At 32.3% G+C, this 16679-nt stretch overlaps 1 protein-coding gene and 1 long non-coding RNA gene across 2 annotated transcripts; both read right to left on the reverse strand.

Moving 5' to 3' along the window:
• Positions 1-1488: 1488 nt before the first annotated feature.
• On the reverse strand, positions 1489-8878 carry LOC137835990 (pleiotropic drug resistance protein 1). The gene is made up of 21 exons (XM_068644779.2): positions 8430-8878; positions 8039-8159; positions 7773-7946; positions 7512-7671; positions 7337-7413; positions 7202-7255; positions 6419-7093; positions 5951-6267; positions 5702-5862; positions 5497-5600; positions 5185-5329; positions 5005-5100; positions 4764-4888; positions 4316-4648; positions 3886-4176; positions 3710-3793; positions 3491-3624; positions 3169-3396; positions 2871-3042; positions 2519-2773; positions 1489-1944 (listed from the first exon to the last, which is right to left on the reverse strand). Exons 1-21 carry the CDS (start codon positions 8750-8752, stop codon positions 1681-1683), a joined length of 4293 nt encoding a protein of 1430 aa, XP_068500880.2. The 5' UTR covers positions 8753-8878; the 3' UTR covers positions 1489-1680.
• A 4426-nt stretch (positions 8879-13304) lies between these two features.
• LOC137834549 (uncharacterized) lies at positions 13305-16679 on the reverse strand. The gene is made up of 5 exons (XR_011084918.2): positions 16617-16679; positions 15351-15432; positions 13798-13915; positions 13653-13681; positions 13305-13432 (listed from the first exon to the last, which is right to left on the reverse strand). It is a non-coding gene; the product is annotated as an uncharacterized LOC137834549 (long non-coding RNA).

Below are 16679 nucleotides of genomic sequence, written 5' to 3' on the forward strand. Positions count from 1 at the left end.
CCAATAATGTTTACCAAAACCCAAGCCCAACCCTCAGTTTCATTTGCACATAAAAGAATATCTCGAGCTATTATCAACCATTACATATCCCAATTATCTTGCAGATAAACTAACAATATAATTTCTGAACATTTATGTTGTGAACTATGATATGCTCTTTTAGATAGGACATGCAATGCCATTGTTCAAACGTTTTGAATAGTTAGTGTTATACCACGAAACCGGAAACCCGAATAGCCGGCCACCTAGACGGCTTAACGATCTTTCGATAAAAATCAACATCCATCCATATTATATTGTGAAATAAGGACGCCAATTCCAATTAAGAGATAGCAAAGTGGAATTAATATCTATTGGACCTGGTTTAGTCATTCTGATAGAATAAGACCCACCAAAATAGTATAAGTAAGAGTAGACCCTTAAGATGAAAGATAATGTTATTCGAAATTTTGAACTGAATCACTAAAATTGATTTTAACTTACTTGAACGTCGGAGTATTTTTGCAAGTATTCTTCTCTCTCGAACATTCCGGACGATCGAAGTTGCAGAGTAGAAAAAATTCGATAGAAATAGAATGTACTATTTCTCCTTAATTAAAAACGTGAATACAAATGACAATATACAAGAATTTACAAGACTATATTTTTCTTCTAACAGAAAGATATGGAAGAATCTAATGAAACAGGACAAAATGGCAAAACAGAAAGCACTTACAAGAAAAAACAAATAAATAAATGACACTAATAGGAAAAACATAACAACATATAGTTCTAGTTATAGAAACATCTAAAATTGGCTCAATTGATATAACAAAACGTGTGGTGCTTCTGCCATGGTGAATGCTTATGTTGGTATTTTGATAATTGTTAACATTCAAGAGAAACATATTAATTTCAGTTATAAGTTGGTGTCTCAACATCTATTCTCAGTGTAAGACTGCTTTGAAATCAGTACTCGTTTATTCATGTCTCTCAAATGATGTTGTTGTCACTTATGTTGTGTTCATCTGCTCTAATTCCTCCTATTCAGGAAAATGCCATGCACCTTCTAAAGTTATCTAAAGTTATTTAGAGTATGATGTTACATTAAAGATGTTGATTTAAAATGGAAGTGTAATAGCAAATTCATAAGCGAATCCAGTTACATTCCTTTGAAAAGACATTACACAACTTCTCTTATAAGGATTTCTGATTGATTAGCAATGCATGTCATATGTTTCTGCTTAAGATTCATACAGTTCACGAAAATTGGCCTATCTTTTAATTTCTTCTTATTGTTTTTCATATAGAAATGAAATAATCATCCAAAAATGTAATAAAAACTCTCATGTTCTATATGTGATATATTAAATTGAAGATCTAAGTGCAGAGAGGTGGGAGGGGGATGAAGAAAACAACAAAGAGAAATTTTACCAAAGATTGTTTATCAGATAACCCCAACTTCTAGTTTAAAGAATATCAACATTTAAGAAATGGAATGGAAATTCAGAACTCAAAAGTACATAATATTAAATGGATAAAACAAGTAGTGTCTTACTTTTGTGCTTGCATTTATGTATTAAAAGCCTTACAAATTGAAAATTGCTGCATATATGATAGATACAATACAAGTATCATAAAGTATAAAGGTAAGATGAAAATATAAAGAATCGTTCAGGTTGCAGAAAGAGTAAAATCTATCTATCTCTTTTGGAAGTTAAAGGTCTTGATTGCAACAGCAAAAATGAAAGCAAAGAGAACCGCGATGCAAGGTACCACAATAGCAGCAACTCCAATGAAGTCATGTTCGATACCATAACTGTCTTCTATGTAAGCTTTCACAGTCTTGTTACTTTCAGACGTCATTCGTTCCATTACATCTCCAAACTGAGATCCAATCAATCCATATAAGGTCCAAGCCACTGGGCATGCCCAATAGTACCATCTCCACCATATTGGGATGTTCTGTTCAAAATACAAAATAACAACATTATTATTATAATGATAGTATCCTAGTATGTGATACCATGTTAAGAAATGAATTTAATTCTAACTCAACCTCATAAAATCGGCTTATGAGGAGAAGTTTGTACCTACTTATAAACTATGAAATTACTTATAAACTATGAAATGCTCTAATCTCTAGTATATGTGGGATCTCCAACACAACCCCTCACGCCGAGAGTGACCACTCGTGCGTGGGACAATATATTTATGGGTAGTCCGATAACGGTCCGATAGCGGGTGGCACAATAGGTCCAATAAAATAAACTATCGTTATGATAGACTTTAAATGATTATGATACCATGTTAAAGGAAAGAAATAGTAAGGTAAATCCCTTGTGTATATTGAATACGTATAATTATGTTTATATAGAAAAAAAAACATATGCGCTAAGCCCATTACATAAATAGAAATATCTAACAATATCTATAATATCATACCATTGCAAACCATAGAACATATGATTCACTCTATGTGCATGCATTTTGTCAGTGTATTATTAATTCAAAAGCAGGGTGGCAACAAGCAACTTACAGGTCTTGCAACAACAAATCCTGAGAAGAGATTCCAAACTGCATAAAATGCAGCAGCCACAATGGAAGCAACATGGTGGTTTGGTGTCACTCCCACAGCCATCATGCCATAGAAGGTGAAGTACAACAGTGTGAAGTACATGAAAAATAGATACCAAAAGAATTTTTCTGCAGTCCACTCAAATCCGATCATGGCATAAACTATTACACCGTATGTCACCGCTTGAGTAAAGATATAGGGTATCTCCACCAGAATCTGTGACAACAAACACCCAGTTTGTTTGTTAACATAATCCATGTATTCAAACTAAAGTACTAGTCATGTTTGTTAAGAAAATAATGATGTTAGTTACCTGTGAAAATGCATAGGGTAAGGCAGAATACATTCTGGCAGCTTTTTCTCTGTAAAAGACAGTTCTTTCAACTGCAACCACAGGCTGTACCGAGGAAGAGTTTTGTACTCCAAGGAAGAGAACAGCACTGTACATTGAACCTATAGCATTCATCAGGTCTCCTCTGGTCGAACTGTAAAACCACCACAAGGAATCAGAACTCTGGTGGAATTTCCAAGATGTGACAAAATATACAATATGCATTGTTTTATGAGTCATGATGAGAATTTACTTTAAACTTCATTAATACTTTTCTTACCGTTTTGTTCCGAGGTCCCAGAACATTGTTCCAAACATCAGGGCTATGAAAGTAGTGAAGAAAAACCTCACAGAAGTGTATGGTGGATTACGCCAATATGACAAACGTTGTTTCCATAAGCAAGCTTGGCATTGGACCAAGATGTTCTGAGAGTATTGAGTTGGGAAAAAAAGATCCTTTGAACCTGGAGCAGGCTGACTCAACTCTTGTATAAGCTGCTTGTTTCTCCTGAAAAGCCATGAAAAAACTCACTTAAGCATTATGAAAATCAAGAAAACAAACAAGACTTAGTAAATATTCCTATCCACTTGCGTTGGCCTACCTATATAGATCAGAGTTCCTGTATAAGTCAGTGAAATCAACGCCCAAACCAAGCTCTTGAGCTGTGGTTGTAACTTCCAACATCCAAGTAGCCGGGTTATATCCGTCTTTGATTTTGCTCACCCCGTCAATGCTCTGCACAGTGGAAATCATTGCAAAAATTTAGTATTTAGTGTGAAGAATCATGCTCCTTCACTTGATAATTAAACTATGATGTTACCTCAAAATACTTGATCAGATGACTAGAATGACGACCCAGTGGCCCCACATATATTTCCTGTCCTCCACGCTTCATTAGGAATAGCTAAAATCACACACACACAAAAATATCACTTTAGGATTTAAGATTTAGAGTTTAAGGAAAAGACGTCTTCATTTGTCATTTTTGGCACTCACCTCATCAAATGCCTCAAATATGTCAATGCTGGGCTGATGGATGGTGCACACCACAGTTCTTCCAGTGTCCACAGTGTTTCTGACTGTTCTCATAACAATAGCAGCAGCTCTTGCATCTAGCCCAGAAGTAGGCTCATCCATGAAGATTATGGAAGGATTAGCCACCAATTCAACCGCAATAGTAAGCCTCTTCCTCTGTTCAGTAGAGAGTCCACTCACACCGGGCAATCCAACCAGCGAGTTCCTTAATGGGTTAAGCTCCACCAATTCCATGACTTCCTCAATGAACATCTGCAACCATTTGTAAAATCCAAAAAGTTCCAACAATCAGCCTCTAAGAAGAAAAAACCAGCTATCTCGATTTATTTATAATGTTAGACATTATTATCCAACATGTAAATCGTTTTTACTTTTCTGAGTCCTTACTAACCTTTCTGGCTTTGGAATCAACACTTGAAGGTAAACGTAGCCATGCTGAGTAGACCAAGGATTCGTAAACTGTAACATGAGGTGAATGGATATCATTTTGCTCACAGTATCCAGAGATACGAGCAAATGTTTCTTGCTTCTTAGGGTACCCAGAAATTTTGATGTTTCCATCAATATATCCACCGGTTTTCCTACCAGCCAGAACATCCATCAACGTAGTCTTACCAGCACCACTAACACCCATCAAAGCTGTGAGAACACCAGGCCTGAATGCACCACTAACACCCTTCAAAAGAACCAGTCTGTCCTCTTGTAAACCTTGTTCCTTCATTTCCTGCAAGTGGAAATCAAGGAAGTTAGAAATCTAATTTTTTTCTGGCTGAAGTGTTAAAATAGAGACCCTGTTAGAAACCCAAAGGCTAAACTTATAAAAATGAAATATGATTTACCTGTGGCATGTCAACAGAGTATACTACTTCATCAAAGGTGATGGAATGTGGTTCAAAAGGAAGAACCATTCCTTTTTTCTTTCCATGGCCGGACTCCACAACAGAACCACCTCTTCCTGAACTTTCTGCAAGACATTTGAAATATAACTATTCAGCGACTTGAGTTATAATTCGAATTCCTGTCAATCTACCAGTATGATTACCAATGAGTATTCTTGAGTGATTAAGAAAAATAGCTCACCTCTGCGTGGTAATTCAACTTCTGCAACGGTTCCTTCATTTGGTGTATTTGCTTCTGGTGTTTCTTCAGCTATTGATGCTTGTGGTTTATCAAATGCTGCAAATTCAGTTGCATTCTTTTTAGTAAAATCTTTCATTTCCAAAAGAATTTGAGAATACAAATTATGTGAAAAGTACTCACGGTCAAGGAATTCAAGAGCAAAACTAAACATCCCGTTCAAAACGAACACAAATCCAATCAGTCCCCCAAGGCCTATCCAATACCAATATGAATCTTTGAAGAATGCACGAGAGTCCAGATAATCAAGTCCTAAATTGTAGGTAGCCTGTAATTAGAGAGAAAAGAACTTAGAATCGCTCCTTTCTTAACAAAAGTATACAATTGTGAAGTTGTTAGTTCAAGAGTCAGCCTAACTGAGATCTGAGATGTCAAGTTACATAGTGATGCCATGAACTCTTTTATAAAAGAAAAGTTATTAGTTCAAGAAATTACGTTGTGCCAATTGTTTCCGAGAAATTCATTGATCATCAAAGCATTCTGCCCATACATCAAAGGTGAAATCCAGAAACCCCAAATCCACCAGCTTTTGATATCCCCTGTTTCATTGGCAATGAAATCCAGAAGCAACGGCTTAGCTTTTCCTATTATGATAGAAATGCATCAATTTTTCAGTCAAGTGTTTGTGTGATGAACTTACTTTTTGACAGAAGGAAACCACCCAATGAAAGAAGCGTGAGAACTGCAAAGGATCCAAATGTGTTGGCGACAATCATGTTTCTACCAAGTGCTGCAATAGCTCGGAATAATCCAGAAGCCATCTGACTAACAAAAAATAGAATGAGGTACTGCTTGAAGAACCTGCACAAAATTCAAGAACTCACATTATAAGATAAACTAGAAATAGCAATATTCAAGTGCTTCAAACTGATGAAAGAAGTTTCTGTACCTCCCAACATTTGGATCAAATCCAATAACGTAGTAGGTCAGGAACACCCAAAGAGCAACCTCCACTATTGTAATAGGAATCTTGAGAATCCACGAAGGAATAGCATATGCCCAAGAGGGGAAAAATAGAAGATCTCGTTGCTTGTAGAAAACAGGAAGCTTAGCAATGGTCATGGAAATCTCAGCCATTCCATTAAACATAATCATTATTATTGTGAAAAATATAGCGCCACCATAAACACCCGCATCATCCATATTATCACGAGGCATTTCCGTTCGGAAAAACAGTGTCAATGCAATTAACGCCATGACGCTAAGCTGAAAAGCATCAAGAGCAAAACGGTAAGGAAAAAGGATCATCATAAATGAACTATGGTGTACAATAAACAGATAAAAAAATTTGAGTAAAATTGAATAATGACACCTAGAATTTTAAAAAAACAAGGTTGAAGTCTAGAATAGAACCAACCTGACAAAGTTTGAAGATGTAAACAAATGAATTCCTTTTCATAAGCAAATACTCCCTTGAGAAGTTAGCCTTTAACAGCTCCTTCTTGTTGATGCCATACTGCTTAGTGGTCAATGCAGCAGGGTGATTCTTACTCCTGTCAAATGGAACAGCAATGTCCTCCACAATTTTCCTACCAATATGGAATGATTGAAATGCCTCAGCAAATTGAGTAACTGTCACAAATCTGTATGGTTGATCTCTGCGAACCCAGTACTGTGCTTGATCTTTTTTGGAAGTCACTTCTTGAAGGAAGTCAGCAGTACCTTTCCTCTCGGGGCATTTGAAACCCATGGATTCAAAGAAGTCCAGAACATATTCACGAGGGCCATGGTAAACCACTTGGCCGTCTGAGATTAAGATAATGTCGTCGAAAAGATCATAAGTCTCAGGTGCTGGCTGGAGCAAAGATATAACAGCAGTTCCATCTAGAATGTGGACATATTGCCTGAGACAGGTCACAATCTGAAATGTGGTGGAACTGTCCAACCCAGTGGAGATTTCATCCATGAATAAAGCATTTGCTGGTCCAACCAACATCTCTCCTGTAGTGACACGCTTCCTCTGTCCTCCAGAGATCCCACGCAACATTTCATCGCCCACCATAGTATCAGCACATATATCCAACCCCAGAATCTGGCAAGTTACACAGTCAACTAGTTCAATATCTTGGTTGGTCATCATAGCAAACACTAGCACATGTCATCACATAATTGAATTGAACCTTGTTTGTTTAAGCATTACCTTCATTGTATAATCTGTCACTATGCTTGACTCCTGGCCTGCAGTTGCAGTTGCCTGTTATATCAAAAGATGATCAGATGCAATGCAAAGATGGTATATATATACTTTCTTGTTTTGGTTTTGTAATTTGCTGACCTTCATGTAGACATCAAGATCTGGGTCAGGCTTGATATTTGCTGCTTTCTCTCTTCTAGACAACTCAGATAGCATGTCTGAGGATTCAGAAAAAGTAAATGATGATCGGTTAGAGTGCATAGATGTTAAATTAGAGTTTGAAAAGGTAAGAGAGGAGTGGTAAAGGGGAACTGACCATAACGTGATCCAACCCCTTGGCACCTTGCTGAGAAAGCCAAGGTTTCCCTCACAGTCATTTCTCCAATATGAACATCATGCTGGCTGATGTAAGCAGCGGTTCTCTGGGGTACAAACTCGTTCAGTTCATGCCCATTGTAAGTCACTTTTCCAGATACCTGAATGACAAACACATCGGTATTCTTGTTAGTTTTTCTTTCTACTTTCATTTTCAAAGAAAAAATAGTAATAATAGATATTGTAGAGAATTGTGTTTGACCTGAAGACTTTTATCAAGTTTTCCTGACAAGGCCAAGAGGAGTGTGGTCTTTCCTGAACTTGGAGGACCCAAAAGCAGTGTCATCCTGCGAGGTTTAATAATCCCGCTCACATCTTTAAGAATGGTAACATGTTTCTTTTTGCTTGGGATGATATGGAGTATGTTAAAAAGTCCCTGCAAGACCAAGTACCATGATGAGACCAATTGCAAAACAAAATAAAACAAAGAAACCAAGCTTATATGAACTAGAATCAGCCCTTCTCTACCTCTATGACATTAGTAACAGAGTTGATGAAGGAAGGCAAAGCTCTACTTCCCTCAAAGGCCTCTGCCTCAATATTCAAGTGCTCATATCGAACTTCAATGGTTGGAATATCAAGCCCAACTCTGTATGAAACAACAGGCCAAACGAAAACTTAAAATTTTTATAAATACTTTTGAATCAACCATGAAAAACATCTGTAAAAAAAAACTTACTTAATGCATATAAATCTTTATTCTCAATTTATATAATTCATAATTATATAATATAGATATGTGTCTACATTTTCAAGATTATACCGTCTATGTTTGTTGTGTAGTATCATAACGGTGTCCGTGTCAGATAAGTGGTGCATACTATAGGGAAGAAGAGGTTGTGAAGAAGAGGAAATATACCTGTCAATACGCTCCCTGAGCTTCAACAAGAACCTCTCGTTGTCCTCTTCGGCCACTTTGACCAACCTCTCAAGAAGCTTTTGTTTCTGCTGGAAGCCGAGATCAGAAACATCGATTTCGTTGGCAACTCCATGGGATGCTGTGAGCAAGCCTTTCCTGAGACGGTTGTAGGTGGGGAGCTTCTCAAGAGCAGCCCATTTGAGAGCTTCTTCGTCGTCCTCTTCACGAGAAGACCTTGAAAATGCCTCCACACCACTGTTCCTCCAAACTGTTGAACTTCTGGCTCGCATACTGTTACTCGCTCTGTAAATATCTCCTTCCATGTTTCACTCTGTCCCTAGTGTTCCTCTTTTTCTTCTTGAAGGAAGGAAAAGCTTATATAGCAAAACCAACCAAAGCACTGCTCTTAATGAAAGAGAACGCAACAAAAATGAAGGAGCATTTGGTTTTCTCTTCCTTACAAACATGTCTCTATTTATACCTTGCATGTCAAAAACAGGCGGCGCTTGAAGAGTCCAACGTCAATATTCAGTTTTTGTTTTTGTTTATACTAAAAAAACCAGAAAGAAAGAAAAATTGAATAAACCGTTGTCTTTATTTTTTCGCAGTTATGGCGGCAGAAAAACAAATATTAATATAAAGGTAAAAACAAATAATATAATAAATTTTTGTTCTAAAAATAATTAATAATAATAACAAATTGTTAGCTGGAAAACACAAGATGCAGAAAAATTATTTCAAAGTCTGAAAGGAAAGTTCCAATCTCCCCGTAAAGAAGAGGACATTCCATACGTTTCATTTGTTCATACACGTGTAACTGTGTCAAAGTCAATATTAGAATAATTATAAGAAATTTACAATGAATAAATAATCTTAGTACAATACTAGAATGTGTGATAAAACCCAACATTCATATAACAGTTAATGTCTTAATTTAATATTGGACTAAAATCACTAATTTTAAAAGATTGAGAACTGAGTATTTCTATTCAAAAATAAGAAAAATAAATTCAAAAAATTACAAAGTATCACTATTATTATTTCTATTATCACAATCAATAATTAATGAATAAATATTTTAGTTCTTGATCGTGGTATTTATCTTACAGCTTATTAGCAACAAGATCACAAGAAAAACAATATTTTAATTGAATTTAAAGAAAATAAATGGTAGAAATTTGAAATTTCTGGTGTATTAATTTTGTAATTCGTCCTTCGAGGAACATTAATTGTGAAGTAGAATAATCAAAAGGTTGACATTTTGACTTGTAGTTTGAGAAAAGGTAAGAAAAGTTAAGTTTGTGTGTAGAAAGCTTTGGATAATTCAACTTCTAGATACATTAAAACAGACTCTGTTGATTATTTCTCCTTTTCATTTTTGACACGGAATCTAACAATAAGTGTGTCTCATTTATTTAAATATTCAAATATATATTCTCTATAATTTTACTCTCATTTTTATTTTACAACTTAGTAATATCATACGTCACTAACAATTATTAGGTAAAAAATTACGTCATCTAAAGTTTAATATCCTGAAGGGACCATCAATATTCTACACAAATCTTCAATTGTTTCTATCATTTTCATGTTCATATATGATTATTTTGGTTCTTATGTTAGCTCTCCAAATTTTCTGTCTTAATAAGATGTTTGACCTAAGTTTTTTTTTTTGTCTACAGACAATTTTCAAAAGATTATTTTTTAAAATATTTTTTCTTTTATTTTGATTTTTTTATGACTTTCTAGAACCAATCTCGTCCTTTTATTTCTCATTAGATATGAGATAGGGCATAGTGACGATCAATTCTAGCCAGTCATAATTATTTTAGAATATGTTCTTTTATACTCTATAAACTTTATTCTATTCTTAGGTTTTTCTAAGGTTTATAGTTGAGAGATTAATGTTTAATCAAGTTTAATTTATAATGCTTTGAATATATATTTTTTTTCTAAACCTTAAATCTTAAATTCTAAATTAAGAATAAACTAAGAATGTAATTTGTATTTTTCTTTCTTATTACATTCTAACATATATATTAAAATCTTCACCATATATTCTTTGTACTTGATTATATTATTGACCTAATTTAATAATAAATGGAATTTTTTTTAAAGGTCGTTTATTCGATATTTCATTATTTGTATTAATATTGATGTTTTTAATCACGTACATCGATAAACAACCGTTTATCCGTAATATCAGACTCAGTCCAACAAAAGATAAACGAAAAATTTAGTTAATTAAGTATAATTTAATTATTTTTAGTTGAAATTAGATGGAGTAGGTGGATTAATATATTACTGAGTTATTTGTGTTTGGGAGTTTGGAACACTCATTTTGACTATAATTTGTCTTTAACTAAATGCATATTTGTATTAGTTTGGGTCATCACCTTCATAGTTGAGGGTGTAGGGCTGAAAAGAATGAATATAAAATCACGAAACATGTTTTTTTGTTAAAATATAAAATCATGAAACATGTTTTTTTTTTTTATAGAAAATGTCCTAGGAAGTTAAAGATTCCATAAGTTGGAAATATATATATATATATATATATAGGGGTAGACATTAAGTAATTCTAAATATTGATTACTCTCTCTTGAATAAACTATTATTCATCAATATAACATAATTAATTAATGTACTTTTATCCAAATCACATCTAAGTTGAAATTTAATATCCTTCATTTGAATCAGAATCACCTTTTTTAATTAATTTCTTTGATTAACTTTTGTAGGTTAAGATATTAGTTGAGTTTCACAATGATGACCAAACTTTCTTAAACTTGATTTACACTAGACATAATTGAATTGATATAAATAATAGTTAAAAAAATACATTAGATGAGCAAAAGCCATAAATATAAATGAAGAAAATTTAGGTGCCGATACTTATATAGAAAATGAGACTCACAAATATTATAATACTTTTATTATCTAAATCTAAATAATGTCTACTTAACCTATCCATAATATTTTTTGTTTAAAAAACTTAACATGTGGTGACAACAATTTATATTTACAAAAGAATTTAAAAACATAATATTTATTAAGTTGACGCTAAATTTTCTTTTCATATATAAAAACAATTTATTAAAAAATGCAATGTAGACTTCATTAATATAAATATTTTACTAATTTTTAAGAATTGACTTTAAGTCTATAAAATGTTCTTAATCATCAACACTAATTTAAAGAAAATTAAAAGTAAATAAACTTAAAAGTTAATTTAATCGATTTTACTAGTAGAAAACAACCCTAATACTTGATTGTGTAGTAAATTTTAGAAATTGCAGAAAATCGTATTTGGGTTCTTCAGAGTTGAAACTTGATCCATCCTTTCATATCAATCTCAATTTTCTTATGAGAAAAAAGCATCGAAAAAGGAATCAAACTCATGCTAAGTAAGAAACGTGTCAATATATTACGTAAGAATTGAAATTCAACAACTAGAACTTCTAACATTTATAATAAATTCAAATCACGTGGCTTGACCATAAAAATGTTCTATTCCACAATTATAGCACAACTTCAGACATGAAAGCCCTTCCCAACCACCCAGATCATGGCTACTTCTTTTCAGTATATTATGGATTAAAATATTGAAATATTTTATGTAATATCACTCACATAAATATTATAATATAATATTTATAATATAATTTATGTAAAAATTTATTTGTTACGTAAAAGAAAAAGTAAAAATTCATCTTAATATTTTTCTTACTACATACACACAATGACTTGAATGTGATCCTGCCTTAATTTGTGTTGTATTTATGGTTTGAACTAATATTTATTAGATATGTTTTGTAATAGGTGTAACACTTGTCTTAACTATTATGGATGGAAAAATCAAGTTTAAGATTTGTCACATTTTTTCATGAAGAGAATGTATATGCTGATAAGTTTGCTAACTTAGACTTTATTCATAAAGAGTATTTTTATTGGTATAATAAGCTTCCATATAATATTTTCTTAGGGTTTTTTATTAATAGGTACAAATTACCTATGTACCATTTTTGTTAATATATGGGTTTTGATCTAATCCTCCACATTTTCTTGTATTTTCTTTTTAATAATATTTTTTTTCATGTGGTGACAAATAATTATTGTTATTTGAAGTGTCAGCCTAATTGAAATGTCAAGTTTCATAGTGATATTTAATATGCAAACTTAAAAAAACAAAAAATATATTTAATTCAGTAAAAAGTAGACGCACAAAGTAGATTAATCATTCTACTAATTTTACACATGATAACTTTCCACATATAGAACAATTGATAAGATTAACTTTCATAATCACTAATACAAAAAATACTTGTTATGACGGTTAAAACATATATTTTTATGTCAATCTTAAATCCATCATAGATGTATGAGACATAGAAAGTCTGTATTTTCTATGACAGTTGTGTAATTGTCATAGAAATTTATTTTTCATGTCTTACCTAAAAGAACCATCACTTTCCATGACTGATTTGTCTTTAACCATAATAAAAAATAACACATTTTGTCATGGTTAAATTTATACCCATTATAAAAAATATTACTTTCTATGACACATTATTTTAACCATTATAAAATATGTTACTTTCTATAACAAATAATATTTTAACCGTCATAAAATGTGTTACTTTTTATGACGGTTAAGGACAAATTAATTATAGAAAATAATATTTTGTATGATGGTTTAGCAATAATTTTTATAGAAAGTGTATTTTTTTTTTCTTTTGTAATATATTCATTTTTCTATTGGCATAATATATCCTACATAATAAGTAGGATTCTCAAACAAATATTTTTAAAATAAATTCTTAACGATCTAGCACACAAATAATTATAAATTTTACTGAAAATTAATATGTTCATACAAAATTGTTAACTAGTTATACTATGATCATTTACGGTCAATATTTAAAACAAATAATGTCCACCGCTTTCAAACCTCTTGTAACAAATTCTCCTTCAACGGATATGGATCATGGATCACTAAATATCTACACAATCAAATATTAAAAATAAAATTAACATTAAACACAATTAACATATTTGAGTTAATTGTATATTACTTCCTTAATATTATTTTATGCATATATGTCTTATCACATAATACTACACTTATAGCTTCTTGTTTGATGTAATCAAGACATGTTAAATACAGATATTATAATATTAATTTATAATTGTAATTTACTAGTAGTCAGATGAATAACTTACATTTGGTGCAGCTTTTTTCTCGTAACAACCTTAAATGAAATATTCAACAAAACCAATTTCAGCCTAGATTTTGTCTTGGCAATAATGTGGTGAACAAATCATAAATGTTAGAGAAGAAATGAAATATACAGGAGGAGAAACATACCTCTATTGCTTTTAGAGTTAAGTGGAAAATATCAACAGGTATCTTGTGATCCCGGAGCCTTGCTAAACAAAGAAATATCTTTGCATAAGCAAGCTGCAAATGGGCCTTATCGACTAAGCTGCAAGAGGGCATAAATGAGTGCAGTGACATCTAAATCGCATAACCATTTGAAATGAAAAAGAAAAAACTGGAAATTCTCAGATAAATTAATGAAAAAAAATTAACTCTTTGAAACTGATATACCTGAATAGTTCATTTGTACAAATTAAAAAAAGTAGTTACTCTTTTATTATTTGTTATTGTGAAAATTATATAAATAGATTTTTAATTTATATTGAATCAAATAAATTATCTATTTACTTTGGTAGTTATTAAATTTACATGAAAATAAATCTATCTGACTACGAATCTAAAATTGTATTTAAGAAGATTAAGTCTAATATCACTCAAATTTTGATTATATAACCATACCTGAGTTTAATATAATTTTAAAAAATTATTAAAAAGTTAATAAATAGAAAGTGAAATGTTAATATTGCATTGTTAAAGTCAAATATGGGCTTTTAGTATGAAACTTTTATACCACATTCAATAGTTTATTATATCTTATAATAAATGTCCTCTTACTTTATCTTAAGATTTTTCAGCCCACTTCGAATGGTTCCAGTAATTTCCTTAGTTGGTTTTGGATTATTTGACACAGGCATCATTGTGGTATGACACTAAACCAGATGTTGCTAGTACTAATACTATTTTTCAGGATATCTTAATCGTAAAATTTATTAGTATTCTTCTTTACTCATGATTTATCATATTGCTCTGTCCTGTCACAAGTAGGGACTTGCGTTGAAATTGGAATTCCAATGTTAATCCTATTTATAACCTTCTCTCAGGTACAAAAGAGATTTACTCAAGTTATCTCTAAAAACATTGCAGGTTTAGAGATAGCAAGTGGAAAATAGAGTATTATTGGATATGTAAAGTACCCAAAAACCCCCCTTGTAACTAACCACTCATAGCTATGTGTTGTGTTCAGTACTTGAAAAAAAAAATTAGATAAGACAAATACATTTACTGAAGAGATTTGCTCTACTCATTTCCACAACAGTCATATCAGCATCTATTAACAGCAAGTGGAGGATATAAACATCGCCCATACTTAACCCAACATAGTTGTAGGACAGACACCACCCAAATTAATTATAGACTGAATAATAGAAGTTCTGGAGTAAGCAATAGAAGTTATTAATAAATAAAAAATAAAAAAACATAAAAATTTACATCAGTATTAAAATTTACTGACTTCAATTTTTCAATCTGTAACTTCTATTACTCACTTTGTAATATTTGATAATCAAGTCTTTAATTTCAAAAGGATAATACTGAGTCAATTTCAGTGCCAACAAAATAAGCTGTAAGGAACTCCCATATTTTTCTCGCCTACAACATCAAGCATCTCAATTCAAAGAAATAAATAGAGTAAGCATTGATTTTTGTGGTTTATAATGTTCGTCAAGCAGAGAGAATGAGAAAGCACACTAAACTACACGTACCACATCCCCGTTGTTTACAGCATCCGTGCTTCATCGTCATTATGAAATGTCTCAATGATCCCTTCCCCAAAATTCTCTCTGCCTGCAGTTTTGAAAGCATCATGCAATGAGTAAAATAGTAACTTGACAATAAAAAAATGCACTTAGCCCCCTGATTTCTCTTCTCTTATTGAGCAATATCTAAGGGTACTTAAAAAAAAACAGAAGATATAATATATTGTTAATCCTTATACGTTCCACTCATTTTAAATTTGATCCTGACATGATATAAATTGTTGTGCATTGGATGTATAACACAATCAATACTATGAACCAAGTAGAAAATGTAGAGATTAGAAATACCATTATAACATTCGCTCTGACAACTCAATCCCTGTGTATTGTATATTTCATTCTAACTCCATACCAGTCTCACAAAAAAAAACAGAAGCAAACAAGAACAACATCGGAAATTATAAATATAGAAACTAAATTGAGAGCTTTTTCAAATTAGGAAAAACAAAAAGAATATCTTATGTTTTATTTTTCTAAAAATTATAAAATCAAGTTCTCTACCGCAATAATTTTTCAATCTTGAGCAAAACATACAAGTAAATACTAACAAAAGTCATAATAATGGCTAACTACTATTAACTGATCGAGAAGGGTCGAAATAACTAAAATGTGAAAACATTAAAATTCAAAAAACAAGTTTCCTAGATAGGAATCATCATCTTCAAAATCCAAGTCATTTTCGAATTCATTTCGTTCAACTACTATTATAGCTGCAGATTTATTCCTCTTCCTCCTTTAGAACTTCATAAATTTCTAGTTATTCTGCTGGAGGTGCAGCAGGTCACCTCGGTCTTGTTCACTTCCTAGTGTATGTTGAAGTTTCAAATCCAAAAAAATAGCACCAAAAATTCCCTACAGTGAGGGTTTCTTCGTAATATTATGGAACGCCACGGTTTCGGCGCTAACACGCCGCGATTTTGCGACGTCGCAACTGATAAGCGTGCAAAAACAACGCCAAAATGGTGCAGTTTCGCCGAGAAAGCAGAACCAGAAAACAAACAAGATCTGAAGAATTTCAGAGCAACACAGCAACGAAATCATACATCTCGTTTCGGATTCAATGCAGTACACTAGGTTAAAGAAACAAGATGTAACACTACAAAATTGTGAACGAACATTATCAAATTTGAATCACAGAAATGGTAGAAAGCAGTATTACGAACAAAATGGTGAAAATCAATCTAAAACTTCAAACATTGGGAAGTAGTTTACCTATTGTAAAAATTGGAAACGATGCACAGCATTTGAATTTTTGAAGCGATAGAGAAGAAGAAG

Source organism: Phaseolus vulgaris, chromosome 5 (genome assembly GCF_051622355.1).
Source record: "Phaseolus vulgaris cultivar YP4 chromosome 5, ASM5162235v1, whole genome shotgun sequence".
Lineage (NCBI taxonomy): Eukaryota > Viridiplantae > Streptophyta > Magnoliopsida > Fabales > Fabaceae > Phaseolus > Phaseolus vulgaris.